Below are 20,512 nucleotides of genomic sequence, written 5' to 3'. Positions count from 1 at the left end.
GTTCTAAAAAGCAAGTTGATAGAAAATAAACGGTCTATCCAACGTGCGTGTGTGTGGATAGTAGTCACGCCTGACAGTAACCGCTTGACGCGCTCTGTTTCTCTCTCTCCCGTGGGAGCTATCCCATCAAGAACAACTTTAAACATCTCGAGATTCGCGCTTTTTTTTTCTTGTGCCAAAAATGGCATCTCGAAAGGAATTCGTTCACAAACGACAACAACGCGAAACCAGCAGTTCAAGAGACAATTGCCATGGTACAATTGGACGCCGATTGCGTCAGGATGTGTCTATATCTGTGTATTCTAATTGTGTGTATAGGGGGGTGATATACATATGCATCTTTTATGTATGAAGGAACCTGGACATCCTGTTCCCTGTGTTTGATCCCTTACAGTATGTTTCGTAGATGATGGATTGGCGGTCTGCTCAGTTGTAAATGTCCCAAGTGGAAACCCACTTCAGGTAACTGTAGTCACGGGCTGGTCCCTCCATACCGAACGACATTGGACTAAAGTGGATGAAGCAGAGGACGACACTGGCGGAGGCCAGAAGAAATAACGCCTTTGCCATCGTCCTGCCCAAAGTCGAGCGGTTCAAGCGGTCCATCGCAACTTGTAGACTGTATGCAAGGATGATCAATGCAAAATACAACGCTGGCAGGTAATGGTGGACGTAAGTGACACGAGACATGATGACAAATGGTGCGTAGTGCAACCCCCACGCCAACAGTGGGTACAGTCCGCCCATCAGGAACAAGTTCAGCGAGCGTTCCGATTTGAGGCTTTTGTACTGTCTCTGCCATCTTAGAACAAGAACGGCGATTGCGACACATAACCCGACAACAGCGAGTGATGACGCCCATGTCGAAACAGGGGTGCCCAATAGGAAGTACTTGATGTACTGGTCCCCCCACGAACAAATCCTCAGTCCCAGATAAAGAGTGGGCCACTGCCAAGCGGAAGACGCCAGCACGTCCAACTTATCCTCCTCGGGAATCAATGCGTTATTACTGGCCATCATTGCCAGGTTCAAACGAACAAAATCTTTGAAGAAATTGGTACCAGGGAATCTGAAGTTATCTGGTCTATCGGGCAACCTTTCGTCCTCATTGGTTTCGACGTTCCACCAAGTTCTCTTATCCTTTTTGAACGGGTTTCTCAGACACGCGATTTCCATTTGTCTAAACCCCCATTCTGGGTAGTGTTCGTTAGTCTGTGCAAGGTAACAGTTCATGTAGGTATTCTTAATTCTGAAAGAGGTGGTCAGTGGGTGTAAGACTGTTTTGTTTTCTTTGCCCGGTTGGTTCATGAACTCTAGAACCCAATAATCTTTGAAGTCACCGATAGTGTCGTCACCATACCCGGAGACCTCCCATTCTGTTGAAGATACAGCTGCGTGTACCTCGTGGGAATGCAAGTTCCTGTGTGTTAGGTTATGCACAATTCTGTACTGTTCCCCCACTGTCACCAATTCAACCTCTGTTTCGTTGCGGCTCCAGGGAGTTGATTCTCTGACCCTGTCGAAGTACCACACGTTATTGGAGTCGTTGTAGCCGTAACCGGTGACTTGTTGTTGTCCGGAGCCCTCTGGGTACAGCTGGACATGGGAATGCAGCAATTGCCCACCAAGCGCCTGGTTCTTAAACGTGACAAAGGAGGATCCAACTGCGACGTCACGGGGCCCTCTCCCGACGTCAGACCCAATCAAGTTGGCTTGGAAAAGGGACGACATGTTGGAGTCCCCGGAACCTGAATGCGACAGCAGTTTGAAGTGGATATAAAACGAGAACATGAACACGGCCATGGGGATCATAATCAGGCCAATGATCCTCGCGGCCCAGTGGCTCAAGTAGCGTCTCCAAGACATTCCCTTATCACCGAGGAAATTCCACAGGTCGACCACCGTGTAGATTCCTACCAAAGTGATGATGAACAAGCCGACCATCTTGACCGAGATCGCGCAACCAAGGTTGAACCCGGTAAGTAATAGCCATTTCCACCAGTTCAAAGCGAATGGCGCCTTCCTCTCGTTATGGAACTTGACAAAGCAGTAGAACGAAGTGACTGTGAAGAACAGTAGCATGGAATCCAAGAGGATGAATCTCCCCAGTGTAGTGTACGAGTTTTCACACAGGACCGTGATTGTGAAGAACCAAACCACTGGCAGTGAAAACCCAATTGCCTTTGCTGTAAAGTACGCCACGGGGACGCACATCGCCGAAAACGCCGCGTTAAAGATTCTCATCTTCACGAAGTCGACGTACTCTGGGTACTCCTCACCGGAAGTGAAGGAGAACGAACCGTTGTACCCAGCAATATACCCTGACAGTCCGACAAGCATTTTCCCCAGCGGTGGGTGAACGTCGTGGTAGAATTCGTGCCTCAAGTACTGCGAACCAAACTTACCGAAATGCGCCTCATCCCACACAACGTGCTTGTTGGCGCCAATCTTGTACATTCTGACAAAGATCGCCAAAAGGGTGAAGATGACGGGCATCGCCACACTTTCCAGGCTGTGGAGCGAAATTGCGTCCCCTGCACTGCCCGCACTCTCCAAATGCTCCCTCTCAACCTCGTCAGTCTCTTCGACCAACTGCTCGTCGTTGACAGCATCCACAGCTCTCCGCTGCTTCAAGACCGAATCCAACTCTGTAGCTGCATTAGCAGCACCAGAAGCGGTCGCAGAGTCCATAATTTTCAATCAATTGACGGCTGTTCCAGTGCAGTTCCTCAGAAACGTTACTATCCAGCAAGCCAAAGCACAACGCAGCAGACCAACTTGCAAAACTAGGTCAAATTCACACAAGCGTGTCTCATCAATATCAATACAGTCTCTTCTCTTTGAAACAGTGAAAAATTGTTCAAAAAGAGAGTCCTTTTTTGGTTTCCTGCGGCTGTTTCTGTGTGTTTCGTCGCTCTGCGGAACGAAGACGTCGTTCCTGACGGGCTACCGGTCCACTGCTGGTGCTGGTACGTGATGCCGCATCGCTGCGACGAGGTACACGAGCGTGTAACTGAGGACACTCCCGACGGTGAGCCCCACGGACGCGAAAATGTTGGTGAACCCACCTGCGGCCTCGCGTTCGTCGTCGGAGTCCAATTGGCCTGGCACTTTCATGAAACTGATCGAGACGATGTGGCCGTTGGTAACGCCGAACACGAACTGTAGGAACAGGTACCCGATGTCCAGCCACCAGGTGTGTCTCTCGTCGATGCTCTGTCTTGTGTAGTATAGGAAAAGTGGGATCGTTGCGACTCTCGCTATTGAGTACACGAATGTTTTGTAAGGCGTGAACGATGCATCGCGGAAGAAGGGAAGGTCTGCAATGACCCTCCCGTAGAGATCGCCCAGGTTCCAGATTGTGAACACGAGTGGGATGAACTGGAAATTCTTGATGGGCAGCTTGCCCACTGCCACTGCGGATGCGAACACGGGGAACGAAAGTGACACTACGAAAGTGCTGAAGATAGACAGCACTAAGTACTTCAATTTCTTGAACAGTAGAGACAGTGGGACGTGACCACCGTTGTTGTCCAGGGAGTGTGATTCCCTTTCGTCCTGCGACGTAAGGATGAGCAGTTTGTCGCTGATTCTACTCGACTTGTAAAGGGCGATGCATACGAGACACACGCCGCTTGTGGTCAGGAAGTAAAGAAGGATCCCCGTCTGGCTTTGTCCCTTTGCACCATCACTACTGAAAAGTAGCAGTATGAAGAGCACCACGGAGGGGAGCACCCCAGCGATGGCTTGGCCCAGCATGACTGCCTGGCTGAACTCTGGTCCAAACACGTTAGCGATCGCTAGGATCCCGTTCTGCGTGAGCGCCGTCGCCATTGCACTCATCGCGACCAACATCATAACGAGCGTGAATGTCACCCACAGCGGTGCCCCCCTGCTCTCGTCACTGCCCGTCACAAGACACAGAACGGTGAGCAGGACGAACACGATGATCTGCCAGATAAGGCCCCTAGTGACTCTTTCGACGTACGAGTGTTGCCGCGTACCAATGTAAACGTTAAAGATCAATGACGCCAAGGTAGACACACTCATCATCGAGCTGGTGAACACCTGTGCATACACGGTGGTGTGTTTGAATATCGTATCTTGGAAGTACAGCGTCGCACTCAAGATATTGTTCCAAGGCCATAGCAACCCGATACCAGTCAGCAGGAAAGTCAAGTACGTAGTGTTCGTCAGTTTCCGGAACATGGACATCTCCTCTAGGGGCGGGATCAACCGCTCGACCTCCATTGTCCGTCGGGTGTCTCGCTTCCTTGACTGGGGGGGATAGCTAAGTGATAGTGTACAATAAGTGTTATATAATATATATATATAAACGTGAATTACTTTAAAGTGAGCCGCCTGGTCAGTCAATGCGCAGGCCGTGGTTTATCTCACACTTTCCTACTCCCAGAGTTTGAGCTTGCATTGTTATTGGAGGTGTTGTTATTGTTATTGTTGTTGGTGTTCAATAATTCAAATCTAACTATCAGTGGTATATGGTCACTTGGAAATTTGTCGTTTGGGAACCCGATGAATTTGGAGATGTACTCGTCGTCAAGTTTCCCGAGGAGTCCGCGAATCCTTAGCGCGTGAGTCGAGTACCATATGTAGTCGATGACGTCTACGAACGACGGGGTGAAGTTCGTGAAGGGCAGTTCTCCGATAAGTCCGTAACTGGAGTTGAGGGCGAGTTGGTGGCTGAAGTTATTCTGCGACATGTACCCGTAGTCCCTCTTGATGCCGTCGCGGTGGTCCTTGACGCTCCCCGAGCTGAGCAGCTCGTAGACCGCTGAGTCTATGTACGAGTTGAAATCACCGCAGATGATCACAGGTGCCTTCTTGACGTCCTGTCTTGGGTTATCCTGTCTGATCAGCGTTTGCAAGTGGTCGAGGAGCACCCCAACTTGGAATGTCTTGACATCGTTAAACTTCGGGTCCCAGTGGAGATGAGTCGTTGCGACCCAGATGTGTTCCCCCGAGGCAATATGTTGCAATTTGAAGTACAGTGCGATGTTATCCTTGTTCATTGCTCTGTTCAAGAAATCCTCAGTTCTTTGGAATTTCTCGTGTTTCATCCAAGTACTAGAGAAATCCACTTCTTCCTTCTTGATCAATCTAAATTTTGTCCTTTTGAAGAACACACAACACCCGTCAACTTTCTTTGAGTCCCTATGTTGTAACAATTTCGCTCTCGTCTTTGCATGGAAGGACCCACTGTACCCGTGTTTTTCTAGTAGTGGCAACCAAAAATCCTCAAAAGTCCTTGCCTCGACCTCTTGTAGGCACATAATATCGCAAGAGTACGACAGTATTTGGTCTCTCAGTTTCGCTCTCCTGTATTCCCATGAGAGTGCCCACGATGGAGTGTATCGGTACATCTTCGGGGTAGCGTAGTGTTGGCACAGGGTGTTATACGACAGTACGGTGAACGACTTTTTGGTCAGTTCGTGGTCTACCCCCTGGGAGCTCTCCTGGAGGGACTCGTATTCGTGTTTTGGTTCTCCGTCAATGTCTAGTTCCACAAACGGTCTGTCGTGTACTAGTGGGATCTCTGGTCTGTTGTCCCTCAAGTAGAAGATGAGCCCCGTGATTGATTTTTCTAGGAGGATCTTGAGTAGTTTCTTGTCCAGTGGGTTCCCCTCTACCCCCAAGAACTGGAGGTTACAAAGATTGCCCATTTCCCAGGGGAGTGTCTCTACCAAGTTGTTGAACAGGTAGAGGTACTTGAGTCTGAAGCAGTTGCCCAGTTCTGCGGGCAGCTCTGAGAGTCTGTTGTGAGATAAGTCGAGGACTCTGAGGTTGTTGAGGTGTTTGATACCTGAGGGGAGAGTGGACAACCCATTCCCGTTCAAGTACAGTTTAGTGAGAAAAGTGTATTTGAACAAGTTCTTGTTGACGTTAAAAATTTGCAAATTGGAGAAATCAAGTGCATGCCACAGTTGGTCGTTGTATGCGGTGTCTTTCGACTTCTCTATGGGCATCGTATCCTCGTCCTCTTCGTCCTCTATGTGGAACGGGGTGATTTTCTTGTGTTGGAAGATGGAAGGTGTTGCGTTGTTGTCTCTTGCCGCTTGCAATTCCGCAGCGGGGGTCGACGGAGTACCTGCTGTACTTTCAACGGCAGTTGGTTCATCCGCCTGGTACCCCTTCTTAATTTTCTGCGAGTCCGCTGCGATCTCTGAGAGCAGCACTCGAGTTCTATTCAGCAGGGACATCGACGCCTCGTTGAGTTGTTGCAGGGACTGATTCCCCGCAGTGGGCGGGTCCCCCCCCGCAGTCTGCTGGTGTGCAAGGTACTTCTTCATTGCGTTCTGTCTTGCGTAGACGTTCGGCTGTCCGAGGGACTGAGCGGAGACAGCAGCGAGTTGCACTTGCAACTTCCATATATCGTTGTTGAGCAACGCTGGGTCCTCCAGGTGCGGGTGCATTGCTGCGTTTGCTGCATTTAGGTGGAGCTGGGTGGTAGGATCCGACGCAATGGCTCCTGGAGGTGGAGGGGGGCCGGGGCCCCCCCTCCAGAAACCCCACCGGGAGCAACCCCCCCCGTTGTTATTAACCGCTAAGTAATCCAGCAACTGCCGCGAGTTGCGGTTTGCCGGAGCGATCCCTGGCGGCGGAGGCACTGCCGGCATCCCCCCGGCGCCTGCGCCAGCACCCGCGCCAGTCCCGTTCCCCAAGTGCACTCCCTGCACGGGGTTAGCAACCCCGCCCATCAGCGCAAAGTCGTTCATCGTCGCCGTGTCTGCTGCCGTATCCCAGCAACTGCCAACTGGCACCAACCGTTAACGTCAACTGCAAACTTCGAATAAAATCGTCGTCTTCGAAAACTGCAAAAGCTGCGACCTTCCGGGTGACGCGGGCGCCATTGCTACTAGATGGCCACTGTTACTGCACTGCAGACGGTTGGTGGTCTGTTGGCTGGCTGGTGATGACGGCGAGGATGCAAGGTTGGGAGGTCGAGTACGAGCTGGAGCGGCTGGCGGATTTTGGCGAGGAGCGGAGCCGGCTCGACGGCGCTGTGCGTCGGACCGTCGGCGCGAGACGAACAGAGGCTGAGGGAGCAGGTGGCTGTCGTGAAGGGGGTGCGTCGGTGGCTCTAGTCGGTGGTGCTAGTGCCACTGCAATTGGCCGGTTCAATGAACTCGTTGCAGGGATTTCAGATGTACAGCCGCTGAAGGTGCCAGCACAGACTGCACACCAAGAACAGGGCAAGAGGGTAAGGTTTGACGAGAGTGTATCGTACAGGGATGATCCGGGGACACCGGAGACGGCGCGGGAGGCGGTGGAGGCTGAGAGTCGGACGGAGACGGTGCCAGCGACAGCGACAGCGGCACCGTCTCCGCCCCACTTCGCACCGTACCACGACTTCCGCCCCCCTCCGAACGCGGAACTGTTCGCACAACAGCAGCAAGAACTCGCTACACAGGACAGAGCACTGGGACACCTCGCGACACGCGTCACAAACGCACACTCGATCTCCGCAGAGATCAACGACGAAGTGACAGACCAGAACAGGTACGTCCTCGACGACCTCGAGGGGCTCGTACAGAACACGGGGAGGAATCTGTCGCGAGCGAAGCGCAGACTCGCCGCTGTGGAACACGCCACGAGGGAGAACGCTCCATGTGCGGTCATCCTAGTGCTTCTTCTGATCCTCATCCTTCTCTTGCTCCTATGAGAGATGCGACACCCAGTTTCTTTTCAATACTTAAGAGGCTACTCTCGAGGTGGGAAGGTGCATCTCTCGAGTAAGTTCCGGAACCACGGTATGGCCAGATTGCGCAGTGCAGTGAAGAGGGTCGCGGATGCCGTGGTAGAGTCCGCGTACTTCAAGAAGGAGAAATTCGGGGGTGCAGGGCTCGTCGACACTGAATGGGTGAAAACACTGGACAACGGGGCGTACTTCGAGTGGCTGGCAGAACAGACGGGCGGTGGCGGGTTCAAGGTAGGTGGGCACGGCCGCTCCCGGACTCCGCGTTTTTACCAAGTACCGGGTAGGACGGTAGGTCCACTGTCCCCCGCGGTTCAAAAACCGTGTACACCAAGGATAGAGGTCCGCTGCGGTAAACTGATCAACCCTCCAGTGGATACAGTAGGTGGGTCGACGATACCTTTCACCGTCGGAAGACAGTGTGGGATCAGCAGGGACCAGATAGAACCCAAGACTTACAGGGTCCAGGTCCTCGTAGGCGTAATGTTGTCCTCGCAGACAAAGGACGAAATGACAGCGAAGGCAATGTACAACGTGATGCGGCACTGTATCGACTCCGTGGGCAGTGTCCAGGGGATCACAGTCCCCGCGTTGCTCCAGATCGACGAACGTACACTGGATTCTCTGATCAGCTGCGTTGGGTTCCATCAACGCAAGAGCAATTACATCCTCCGCACTTGCCAGATACTGGAGGACTCGTACGGCGGAGATATCCCAGAGACGGCACACGAATTGCAAGCACTCCCAGGGGTCGGACCCAAGATGACTTACTTGACCTTGCAGAAGGCGTGGGGGAAGATGGACGGGATCTGCGTGGACGTCCATGTCGACAGATTCTGTAAATTGTTCAAATGGGTAGACCCAAACCGTTGCAAGACGCCAGACATGACGAGGATCGCATTGCAGGAGTGGTTGCCCTTGCCCCTCTGGAGTGAAATCAACTCTTTGCTCGTTGGGATGGGACAACTGATCGATAGACCGAGGGCCAATAGAGTCAAAATATGCGAACAACTCACGGACCCGGCCGCTATAGAAATGGTCCAACATATGACAAGTTACAAAAACTGGGTCAAATATTTGCAGAAGGGCGTTAAAGAGGAGACTGGGGCAACAGATATGGATACCGGGTCCCCAGTTCAAGTGAAGTTGGAGCCTTCCACGCTCGTGAGACTGGAGCCCGCCACAGCTGTGAAACTGGAACCCCTAGATACCACGATCGACTCGCTAACAGTAAAAGGGAAAACCGAAGATACCATGCGCATCCAGATAAAAACTGAGCCAGATACAAGAACCACACTCTGATGCTTTGTATTAATGACATTAGGATACTACTCTATGTAATATATATAAACTACGAACGTCTGGCAAGGGAAAAGAACCAAGTCAAGAAATCACAACTCCAACCATTTATCGTTGTAAATATCGTCGATTGTGGGTCTCTTTTGCACGTTCCTGTTCAAGATCATCGAGATCAACGCCTTGCATTCGGCGCTCACATCGCTCGACTCGCTAAAGGTTAGTTCACCTTCCAAGATCTCATCGATATTGTAGAATGGGTTTTCCTTGAACACGATCGTGTAAAGTAAAATACCAATCGCCCAGATATCCTGCGGTTTGCCCTCGTAAGGATCACCGCTCAGGACTTCCGGAGCAGCGTAGTCAATCGTACCAACGAAAACATCAAAGGGGCCACTCTTCACGTGCGCGGCAGACCCAAAATCAATCAGTTTCACAAACCCAGTCGCATCCACTATAACGTTTTCATCCTTGATATCCCTGTGGATAATCGCCTGGTCGTGCAAATGCTTGATACCTGATACAATTTGCTTGAAGATTAACTTGACCTCCATCTCAGTCATATTGTTCTTTAACTCAATTAGGTCGAACAAGTCGATACAGCCCGTCTCCCCGTGTATAGGCGTCTCAATGTAGTAGTAATCATCGTCCTCAAAAAAATCCAATAGCCTTAATATGTTTTCGTGTGGTTGTTTGTTCAAAGTGGCCATGATCTGGATCTCGGAAGGTATCGTTCCCAGTTTCCGGTCTCTCACCCATGTGTCCACCAAGATCCTCTCCTTAAAGATCATCTTGATGACCACAATGTACTTCTCCTTCTTGTGCATACACAGGTTCACTTTACCGTACGCACCTTCACCCATTTTTTGCAAGTTTGTGAAATCAGAGAATTTGATCGAGTGTTTGAGAGCTCCAATGTTATGCACTGGTTTGTAAAGAAACGTCGTTGGGGTACGGTTGGAGACTGCAATGTCATTATTGGATGGTCTTCTTCCTGGGTTCTCCTCCGTCGGAGTCGGTACCCCGGAGGAGTCGCGCCTTAGTATCGGTGACGTGGATATCTTACTGATGATCAGGTTTTGGTCGACTTTAAAATTACCCTCTTTGACGAATTGCGACTTGTCCTTACTATAGAATTGCGCAAGTTTGTTCTTTATGTCGAGCTCCGTGTTGATCATTGGAATCGGCGCCTTTATATTCTGGTCTTGAGACTTCAGTAGAGGGCTGGATAGGCAGGAACTTGTGCTTGCCACGCTAGACCCATCCCTTATCGATCTATCCTTAACACGGTATAGCACCTTTGCGTCGATAGAGGTGCCAACCGGTGCTACAGGGAGCGGTGTGTTCCCCCTTAGCGCAATATTGCTGTTTTGAACCCTCAATTCGCTCACTGGTATCTTTGTAGTTGTTTTTTTCGAAGACGCAATGGAACTCCCTGAACTGCTCATGTACGCTATTTCGTTTTCGTTAAGCATCCCTAGTTGCGATGGGTTTGTCTTGTAGTCGTCAAACACAACATCTCTCGAGTGTGTTATCCACACGAACGCATAGTTTGGATTGAGCACACGCATCTGGAAGTCGACTTTGATGGCATTCCCGTCACTATGCACACCATCAATACCGACCGAGGTGTAAAACCCCTCTGAGTCACCCTCGATCTCCGCTTGCATCTTTCTGAAGAAGTGTTCCGTGAGGACGATTCCTCTGTTTTTGTGATAGGTGATGTTTAGAGCTGGGTACGTTCTTGCGATGAACTCCACGATGCTTCTGAAGGATGGTATTATTTTGGTGATTGGTTTATCGACAAGGTCACGGAAATGGTACCCAAACATATTTTTGGAAATGGATCTATTGAAACTGACAAGGTTCAAAGTATGCGAGTCTATGATGAAGAGACCTGCTTCGTATGGCAAACTATGAATTTTCAGTTTCAAGTCATTGGCTAGAACAGAGGAGGACACGGCACATGGGATATTGGACGATGGGTACGTGATTGTGAAGTACCTTCGCTGGTTGATATGGTTTGAGATTCTTTGAGCCATGGGCAACAGATCGTCATCCTTGTGGAATCTTTTCCCGTCCTTCACGTCCTCGATGAGTTGGGCAAGCGAGTTACTGATATTCTGCAAGTCGCGGAACTCGTTGGCAAAAGTGACCGACTTCTTCCCCAGAGTGCCAGCCATGCCCTCCGCCTTCTGCTGGTCTGTGAGGGCATTGTCGTCCTCTGGGGTGGTATACCCTCCTGTGTTGGCGTCCATGCTATCCTCTTCCGAGTCCTCGTCACTACTTTCGCTTTCCGTGTTGTACCCGCTGTTTCCGCCCTCCGTCGTCCTCTCCAACGTGAACGATTTCTTCCTGTTTTTGCTCCCGAGTTCAAATTTGGGTTGTCTGTGCTTCACAGCATCGTGCCGCTGGTTGATATCCTTTGACTTGTTGGAGTCATTCAGTAGACAGCCATTGTTGACTACCTCCTCCACTTGAAACTCGTTGAGATCGAGCATCACATCGACGTAGTCACAGGGTACTTTTTCGAACACACAAACGAGCAACCCGTTTTTCCGCTTGGCCCAAAACGAAGCCCATATGAGGTTCTGGTTTGAACTGCCCGGTTGTACGATCCCAATGATTTCCCCAGTGAATACGAGTTCTTGGTCCTCTGTGGCGAGCATTTTGTGAATGACAAAGTTTCTCGAGTCCGTGTGGATCAAGTCCATCAGTGTGAGGGACTTGAGCACATTTTTCGATATGCCGAAGATCAGACACGCGAGGTCGTTAGCGGCTTTGAACTGCCACGGGTGCTGTTGATAGCAAGTGAAGATGGCTTGTGGCGCTGAATTTTTCGTCGATGTGAAGGTGTGTAGGATTCTGCCGTAATCGCGCTTTGCGTCTCCAGGGTGAGTAATGCTCCCCTGAGAGTTTGATAAGTCCAAGTCGTCGATCCCCGGTCTTAAAGTCATTTCGTTTTCATTCGCCTCCTCGTAGGAGATGTTTCTTTCGAAGAACGGTTCCGCAAGACTGTCTAGCAAAGTTTTCTTCAATCTCAGCGTATGTTTGTCCTCCTCTGAGTAAGTTTTATTCTTCCCAAAGGGTTCATCGTCGCTACTCTCTCCATCGCTATTGGGTTTACTACTGGTCGGTTTATCCAGGATGAGTTTATTGATGTTGAAAAGCGAAAGCATGTGAAGGTCCGGTGCCCTCTTCGAAGTGTTATTCTCCAATGTTTCGTTGAGCAAGTCAAGCAGACTCATGAGATTTGCCCTCTGTTCGTCAATGTACGCCTCCTCTTCCTCATCCTCGTCCTCCTTCTCCCCCTTGCTGTCGTCATCCGAGCTGCCCCTCGAAACTTCTTCGTCGCCTCCCACGGGTTGCGGTGTGCCCGCACTTGGGAACGGTTGTCTGAACATGATACTTGACCTTCTCTTGTTTAGGTTTGCGCTACGGGACCTCTGTGGAGCTGGCCCGACAGTCTGCGGGTCGAAGTCGTACTCGTTCCATATCCGGGGGAGGAACGCTAGCGAGTTCGTCCTATGTTTCAGCGTGTTCGCCGTCTTCCCCTCTGTGATAAACTGTTTCACGTTCGTCGTGTGATCGTCGAGGTCGTCTTCGACATCGGGCGGTGCTGTGATCTGTGTCGTGTTCGCCACGAAGGCGTTAAGCGCCGCCGTGGGTGTGGTCCATATCTGTTGCGTGTTAAATTTGGCCCAGTTACTGCTATCCGCGGAGATGGAGAACCTGCGCATTGTGTTCAAGTCCTGTTTTGTAAGGTACCCTGGTGATTGTCTGTGTGCACTTCTATCTCCGTTGACCATGGACGCAGACCGCATCTGTCTGTGCGTAGTGTTATCCTGAGCTGACGAGCGTCTCCTTGAGAACTGCGACGCCACGGCTGGCTCGTTCTCTATAATCTTTGGGTTCCCTATGATGATCTCTAGTGATCTCTTGAGGATGGACAGCCGCACGGCGAGCGAGTTGGGGGACAGCGGGTTGTACGAATACGAGTGCGTGGACTCGTTCGGCAGTGTGTACAGTTCCTGGACTCCGACGTCTGTGACACTGGACGCGGCCGACGAAATACTCTGCGACCTCTTCTCCAGTGTGGGTGTGCCACCATTGGTAGCGGTTCCATTCCCAAATGCGAGTCCGCCCGCGCCTGCCCTGAGCGTACTGTCGCGCTGTGGTGAGGGTGGTCGCGGCCTGTAAGGTCTTGTCGGCGACGAAATGGTCGTCCCCGAAGCGGACGACGGGATGGACGAGTTTGTATCCCCGTCAGCTTCCTCTGTAGAGTTGTACAGGGGACTCCTCGCATGTTCCCCCAAAGATAGCTGCGACTGCGCCGCGCTCTTCTTGTTGATAGAGTGTTTCTCCTTCATGGCCATGAAGGACACATTCGAACTATTCGACGATCCTATATACGGCATGGTGCGGGTGCCAGCGTGTGTGTGTGGTATAAATCCTGTTTATCTGTGTGAACCGCGCCCTAAAGGAATAGAAAAAACCTATCCCTGGCTTCACTCTCACTCTCACTCTCACTCTCACTCTCACTCTCACACTACCTCTCGCCTGTATCACCACAAACCGTACAGCCGTCTATACACCCAGCCCAACTCCAGACTCCGAGTGTACCGACAACCGCTTCTCCGTCTCTCGCCCACTCCTCCTTTCCTGGTTATATTTCAATACTGTAAAATTCTCTCTTCTAACCTCTCTCCTAATCACAGAAAGGGCGAGCCGCGTCGCAGAGAAACCACGTGCCGCGTGGGTGTCTGGGTGTCTCTATCTCTCAGACTATAAAGGATGTCTTTGAGTTCGGAAGACATAGTGTATATGATAAGTGACGCACTAGTTCACCCTCTTATACATTGTACATGAGTGCTATATTTCAGTTTGCGTCGGCATACCTTGTCTGTCACGGGCCATTCGTAATTGATGATGTGTCACAGGTTTACTTCCTAATGGCATTCCACCTTTAGCCCTTGAAATATATCAAAATTTAAACATGTCCTGAGCTTGAGAAATTATAATTGCTGTCCCTGGGTTTACTCGATTTCCTTGACAAAGCTCTGTAAAAAACTAAGTTCATCTCATGAAAACGCGAGTTAGCACTATATACTGTCGGTGACAAGTACATCATTTACGTGTGTTTCGTGATATGTCTCGATATTGATACTACGATGCAATGAGGAAATGTCCTCTGGGGTAATGTTATGTGGTTTTTAATAAATGTAACGAGACGTTTCTCCTTTAAAAATCCTTAACTCACATTCTTTACCTCAACACCCCATTTACCATCTCCTAGAAAGGTCTGCTATCGAATGGGCGGTGTCGTTTTTTTATTGAATCTCCTATAGTCGCTAACGTTTTCCACATCATGACGAATTGTCCCCATATAAAAAAGAGGGAGGTATCACTGCGTTATATAGTCTTTAATAGTGCTGTTTATGAAAGGTTATCCATGCAACATAGTTACGGGAACAATTTAACAGACACTATGCATCTTATGAGCCGGAGTGTGTCACAGTTAACAAGAGCTAACAAATACGTTTGGGGGGGGGGGGGGGGAAGAGGAGGACTGATCAAAGTGTGAAACACCCTTTTCTCTGATAAGCTATTCGAATATTACTATAATGGTTCTGGCACCAGTCATGTGCAAATGCATGAGACGACCGGCCGTGTTATTGACTAGTTCAATGATCGGTGCAAAAAATGCGGCTTAATATCTAACCAGCACAATTCACCCATGCAATTTTATCTTTCAACTGAACTTTTCAGAGAGTACAACAGTTCGAATTGTATAGCCGGCGGTCCTTCTTCGGTTTGACTATCTGCAAAAACAGCTACCACAACTTTGGATTCTTTGTGTAGTTAGTTCATAGAATCCAGGTGGTTGGAAAGATGCTTGGCTACGTTGTTCTTGTATATTTGGCAATACATTGCAAGCATTTCTTTATAGTTTAGATTGTCTTTATCATCAGTTTCTTTCTACACCCTACAAGAAGAGATGAGAGTATACTGCTTGCATTTAGTTCAACCTACGGTATAGGTCTTTTTTTAGTCAAAACCCTCACGTCCTTCTAAAAACGCATACAATAAAGCTACTCCTTCTTCTTCACCTCGCTAAGCAAATAATACCTAGACAAGGTCATCAAGTTGTTCGACCTTTCATAACCAAACTGTATCTCTCTTTGCTCAGTTTGTTGTAAAGAAACTTTTACGACTTTGTCCAACACATCAGATAGCGGGTTGCAGTTGTCAAATGAAGTAACCTGTGGCTCCGAGCATATCAATTAGTATATCTCGATGATCAATTGGGTAAACCGTCAAAGTACCACTGAGACTTAGTCAAGCAGTACAACTGTTATAATTCGTTATGACTACGTATACAGCGTACATAAGAATATTACGCCGCTCTTAGACACTTTATTCAACACAACCTAGTTCAGTTTGAACAGCAAGTTTGCGGTTTGGACTTATTTTGACGTATCTGGTTCAACACGTTGACCGTCTGTTATCCGTCCCTATTCATTGGCCGCTGCTGTTGTCCCTGCTTCTGGATCATCGCCTGTGGTCGACTTTGCATCTGAGGTTGTGACTGCAGTGGCGTGTGCACGTGATTTGCACGTGATTTGAATGTGCTATATTAGCCGCCGAGGTTGTGGTGCTCGCCCTCTTAGACACATTCTATAACGCGCCACGGGGAGCGGACCACACCACACCACACCGACCATACCAGACCACAGATGAGTTTTGCAGGTTCGGTCGTGTTGGCTGCGATAGGGGCGGCCTCGTACAAGTATGACCCGCACCAGCAGTCTGTCCCACACCCTCTGCTCGGGGTTTCCCTCAGAGAGTTCCCGCAGGGTGTATACTGGACTAAGGTGATACAGTTGCGTGTTGCATTGGGGGCAATGCTTCTTAACTTCTTCGGGGACTTCTTCACGGGGGCACCCTTCGCGTACCCGTTCAAAGCGGTAGCTCATTTCGCTCGAAACGCAAAAAGGTACTCGCATACAATGCTCTCAGGGCTTATCGTGTACCTGATCAGTTTTAGTATCGTGTTGTTTGTCTATTGGGCCACCGTGGCACCACTGTACGCTGCGTTTTTCGCTCTACTGGGACCTCTAGGGCTTGTGCTAGCTGGGGTCCATTCTGTGTTGCACGCAAACATGCTCACCATGATGTTTATGCGGTTGGCTCACATATCTAACCCTGCTGTACTAGATTGTATTAATGGACCTCAGGGGATTATCGATTTTAGACCAGACGTACCTGTACGTTACTATGTCCCCTTTATGACGTGGTATTTTTGGTTGTACCATATGCCCCTGCGTGCCTCACAAATGGTCCTAGGGTTAATAGTGCTTTTAGTGCTCCTTGCCGTGTCCAGTTTCCCCCTCTTGGGGCCCGTGATGTTCACAGTGATCGTATCTCCCTGGATCGCAAAGATATACCTCTCGAAACTATTCAGAATGGATGGGCTCAGTAAGAGGGACAGAGAGAACCACTTCGTGGAACACATGGGGTTCTTCGTCTCCTTTGGTTTAGCGGCAGGACTCCTAGAGGTCCTTCCGATCCTGTCAGGGTTCGTCCTCACTACAAATTCAATCGCTACAGCACTCTGGTTTATCGACAGCAAGTAAACATTACACTGTACCACCGAGTGTAAAGAAACTATTCATATTCGTATATACGTGTATTGCTTTCATATGCTACCATTGCTTTCAAGAATCCAAAGAAAATTAATAAACAATAAAGTACAGAGTATAAAGAAAGACGAACGTTATATCAGAACACATCTTAGCGTTATGCGTTCTCAACAGCTCCCATCTCAGGAGTCCAGAACCCCCAGTTCCAAATATTAGCGGACTTGTCCGCATTCGTTGTGCCCCCAGTGTTCATATTGCGGGGACCGTTCATCTTAATATGATCATCAACGAACATGTCATCAGGTGAATCTATTTTAACCCGTTTAGAATCCCCCATAAGAGAACCAGTAGACGGTGATACCTCATCTCCAAGCATACTATCGTCCATTTTCCTCTTCCTCCCAATCCCTGAACCTGTCTTATCAAAATCTGTCATCAAACCAACGCACATATCGTAGTCATGGATACCCGTGGCTTGCCCAAACACATCAGAGATAGAAGATAGCTTAATCCCATAACTCCTGCCCTCTTTGGCCACTTTACTCCTCATTATAAGCTTGTTGCTATCATTGATCTCCACGTCGACTACATCCTTGTCCCGCACTCTTTGCGCGGCTTTAGTAATCTTCTTCCTCCCTGTACCGTTAACTTGGTCAATGACCTGTTGCGAGAACTTGACAACGGGCGGGTCCATAGACTCATCCTTGATGCCGAACGTGTCCGCCAAAGTCGATAGAAACGTGTCTATTGGAGAGTTTTGGAAAAGCTCCTGGCGATGCTTGAAACGAGAAACGACCTCAGCCTTCCGCACATTTAGCGACTCCAACATGTCCTCCTCTTTCTTGAACGGCGACGGTGCCACAGCAGAAACACCAGTTGCAGCGTTGCTTTGAGAAGGTGTTGGCGAGTGTTGCGGTATCGTACCGGTACGTCCCACCAAACTTGGAGAAGGTCCCACGTTGTTCAAACTCGTAGGAGTAGCAGCCTTGTTGCCGCTGGCAAGTGCGTTTGCATTCAGCGAAACCCCATTATTTAGATTCATTGGAGAAAGTTTCTTGCTCGAAGATTTCGACCGTTGGTGCAGTCCAGTTGCATCCTTAACGGGAGAAGTTCCTGTCTGACCGACAGCCATAGGCGATATCGTGTGGAAATCTGGAGTAGCAGTCGCATGAGCCGCGTGAGGCAGTTGGGGGGTAGCGGATGTTTTCCTTTTCTTCATGTCTGGGGCGTTACCACTGAGCTGACCAGCGTTAAACTGCGGCATATTATTCTGAGACTTGGGTGCATTCGTCGAAGCAGGTGGCGAAAACGCATTCATGTTCATCGCGGCCATATTTTGCTGTTGCTGCTGCTGCTGCTGTAATTGCCACTGTTGCTTATTTTGCATCTGTTGTTGTATCTGCTGTAGACGTTTTTGCTGCATCATGGCGTTATCGGGGGCGCCAGCAGTGCCATTATTACTACGCTCAATCTGTTGTGGTGTTCCACCAGGTTGTGTCTGCTGTTGTTGGATCAGCTGTTGTCTTCTCAAAAGCTGGAGTTTCATGCTTTCCCAGTATTTCTGATACTTCATTACCAGTTTGTCTACGGTGTCCAGTTTGACGACGTATATCCCCTTTGCACACTTCTCTAATATCTCCTTGACGAATATCCTCAACTGCAATACCTCCTTCAAAAACACTTCACTTTTGGTGAAAACGTAAACCTGAGGAGCGTAATTGCTGACCTGAGCAAAAAGCTGCTGGTTCAACTGCAGTTTCCTCTTGATCTCCTCTTTCTCTTGCGCGGAAATCGCGTTTGTTAGATCAGTCAGCCGTAACGAAATCTTAGTTGCCTCGGCAGATATCTTTCTGACGGTCTCCAAATCTCTCTGCGTAGGCTGCAGATAATGTAGCAGAGGCTTCGAATTGGCTTTCTGCTGTCTAACTGCATCTGCCGGCTTCTGAGGCTGAGGAGTCTGCTGCTGTTGCTGTTGGGCAAGAAGTATTGCGTTAGCATTTGTCTTGTCGTTAGGAACATTAGCAGAATTTATCTGACTTGCAGGGACTAATTGCGGTACCTGTGAGCCCATAGCAGTCGAAGTTCCAGAAGCACTTAAATTGTTGAAGTTGCTCGCAGATGGAGGTACAACGTTAGTAGCAGATGCATTTCTGGAGTCTGGTATAGACTGTCTGATTGGTCCATTGTTGGCAGCCACAGCTGCCGCCTGAGACATCCTCATGCTTTGAAGTTTCTTCAAAGCTTTTTGATTAATATACTTTCTGATAAAACTTTGTCTGTCTGGATCAGCCATGTTGGCGCCGTACCTTGTCTTTTGGAACTGCTTGCAAGCTTCCATTGCCTCGTGGAGTAAAGTCCTTTGCTCCTCTGGGGTGAAAATTTGACTTATCTGGTTCAACACGTTGACCGTCTGTTGTCCGTCCCTATTCATTGGCCGCTGCTGTTGTCCCTGTTTCTGATTCATCGCCTGTGGTTGACTTTGCATCTGAGGTTGTGACTGCAGTGGACCCTGATTTTGGTTCTGGACTTGAGCCTGCGCTTGAGCCTGGACCTGAGCTTGCGCCTGAACCTGAGCTCTAGCTCTTGCCTGCTGCTGCATTTTCGACTTGTAGAGGAGTTGCTGGTGGATCTTGTATACCTCTTTAGCGATTTGCATGTCCTGTGGCGAAAACCTCTTCTGCTGTGCGAGCTCTGTAATCTGTTGCCAGGTGTTAACACCTGCGGGGACCTTTGGAATCCTTTGCAGCAACTCTCTTGGGATTGGGGCCACCTTCATCTGGTTAATGAGGATTTGTTGTTCCGGAGTCAACTGATGCCTCTGATCCTGTTGTTGTTGCTGCTGTCTGGTCTTCAACTGCTGCGCAGCCTGTTGCCGTGCCTGCGCTTGCTGGTTCAGGAACATCCTGGAGTTCATGTTGACAGTGTTGGGCACAAAGTTTCCATTGTTCCCGGGTTTCCCTATCCCGTCTGCCTGCATTTCGTTGTTGAAGTTGTTTTGGAATTGCCGTTGCTGCTGTTGCTGTTGCTGTTGCTGTTGCTGTTGCTGTTGTTGTTGTTGCTGTAGGACTATATCCTGTTGCTTCGCAGTAGCCGCTGCAGCGGCCGTATTCATACTTGATTTCTTCCTGATATCCCTTGTGTTCTTCATAGCGGTGACTCTCTCCCGCATAGAATCCAAATACTCTTTCTTTGACGAACACTTTGCGTACAGCGCTGACTCAAAATTCTTCACATGAACTTTCATTTTCTCTGCGGTCTCGTTGTTCCCACCATTGATATCGTTGATATCCATCAGCACCTGTAGCAACTCCGTGACATTCCGAGCACGCTCGTCGTTCGTCAACGTTTCAATCCCGGGAGCCACGTTCATCGCTCAACAACGTTTTTATATATGGGGAAGCTTCAAAAAAACGGAAAGAACACAGGTCTTCAGCAAAAGAAGGTGAGGGGGGGGGCAAACACACGCTCTATTTTTCTCACACACTTGGTAATTCCCAAACTCGGAATTTTTCCAGTCTTGCAACTATAGTATCCCAATCCTCTGCAATTGAAACAAACCGGCCCAAATATTCGACAACTGCGGGGGGAAAGAAAGAGATAGCAAAAGAATCTCAAACGGCAAACCCTGGCTGTAGCAATAGAAAGTCAACACACACACACACACACACACGACCCCTTCTTCTGGATTACACTGTCTCCCACGGCAAACCTGATCGAACCTGGTGAGTCTCCCCTCCCTCAAAGTATACTGCAACTGCAAGTCAAACTCGTTCCAAATTCATTTAATTTCTTCCTCATTTCGTTCGAAGAAAAAAAAGTCAAAAAGTGGGAAAAGAAACGGTGATTTTCCCGTTTGGGC

General features: G+C 49.4%; 8 protein-coding genes across 8 annotated transcripts; 3 read left to right on the top strand and 5 right to left on the bottom strand.

The window, feature by feature from the left end:
• Positions 1-426: 426 nt before the first annotated feature.
• PMT2 (dolichyl-phosphate-mannose-protein mannosyltransferase PMT2) lies at positions 427-2,691 on the bottom strand (the record flags this gene model as incomplete). Its single annotated transcript, XM_022607924.1, has 1 exon — positions 427-2,691. The coding sequence occupies one exon, from the start codon at positions 2,689-2,691 to the stop codon at positions 427-429; it is 2,265 nt and encodes a 754-aa protein (XP_022464471.1).
• Positions 2,692-2,946: 255 nt separating this feature from the next.
• On the bottom strand, positions 2,947-4,251 carry FUN26 (nucleoside transmembrane transporter FUN26; the record flags this gene model as incomplete). The annotated part of the gene is made up of 1 exon (XM_022607923.1): positions 2,947-4,251. The coding sequence occupies one exon, from the start codon at positions 4,249-4,251 to the stop codon at positions 2,947-2,949; it is 1,305 nt and encodes a 434-aa protein (XP_022464470.1).
• A 143-nt stretch (positions 4,252-4,394) lies between these two features.
• Positions 4,395-6,734, bottom strand: CCR4 (CCR4-NOT core exoribonuclease subunit CCR4; the record flags this gene model as incomplete). Its single annotated transcript, XM_022607922.1, has 1 exon — positions 4,395-6,734. The coding sequence occupies one exon, from the start codon at positions 6,732-6,734 to the stop codon at positions 4,395-4,397; it is 2,340 nt and encodes a 779-aa protein (XP_022464469.1).
• A 197-nt stretch (positions 6,735-6,931) lies between these two features.
• On the top strand, positions 6,932-7,681 carry SYN8 (syntaxin; the record flags this gene model as incomplete). The annotated part of the gene is made up of 1 exon (XM_022607921.1): positions 6,932-7,681. One exon carries the CDS (start codon positions 6,932-6,934, stop codon positions 7,679-7,681), a length of 750 nt encoding a protein of 249 aa, XP_022464468.1.
• A 3-nt stretch (positions 7,682-7,684) lies between these two features.
• KNAG0D04820 (uncharacterized protein) lies at positions 7,685-9,016 on the top strand (the record flags this gene model as incomplete). Its single annotated transcript, XM_022607920.1, has 1 exon — positions 7,685-9,016. One exon carries the CDS (start codon positions 7,685-7,687, stop codon positions 9,014-9,016), a length of 1,332 nt encoding a protein of 443 aa, XP_022464467.1.
• An 89-nt stretch (positions 9,017-9,105) lies between these two features.
• PSK1 (serine/threonine protein kinase PSK1) lies at positions 9,106-13,428 on the bottom strand (the record flags this gene model as incomplete). The annotated part of the gene is made up of 1 exon (XM_022607918.1): positions 9,106-13,428. One exon carries the CDS (start codon positions 13,426-13,428, stop codon positions 9,106-9,108), a length of 4,323 nt encoding a protein of 1,440 aa, XP_022464466.1.
• A 2,319-nt stretch (positions 13,429-15,747) lies between these two features.
• Positions 15,748-16,647, top strand: LDS1 (Lds1p; the record flags this gene model as incomplete). Its single annotated transcript, XM_022607917.1, has 1 exon — positions 15,748-16,647. The coding sequence occupies one exon, from the start codon at positions 15,748-15,750 to the stop codon at positions 16,645-16,647; it is 900 nt and encodes a 299-aa protein (XP_022464465.1).
• A 163-nt stretch (positions 16,648-16,810) lies between these two features.
• Positions 16,811-20,023, bottom strand: GAL11 (Gal11p; the record flags this gene model as incomplete). The annotated part of the gene is made up of 1 exon (XM_022607916.1): positions 16,811-20,023. One exon carries the CDS (start codon positions 20,021-20,023, stop codon positions 16,811-16,813), a length of 3,213 nt encoding a protein of 1,070 aa, XP_022464464.1.
• Positions 20,024-20,512: the final 489 nt, after the last annotated feature.

This window comes from Huiozyma naganishii, chromosome 4 (assembly GCF_000348985.1).
Source record: "Huiozyma naganishii CBS 8797 chromosome 4, complete genome".
Taxonomy (NCBI): domain Eukaryota; kingdom Fungi; phylum Ascomycota; class Saccharomycetes; order Saccharomycetales; family Saccharomycetaceae; genus Huiozyma; species Huiozyma naganishii.
The sequence above is the reverse complement of the archived record's forward strand: the minus strand, read 5'-3'. Positions and strand labels throughout refer to the sequence as shown.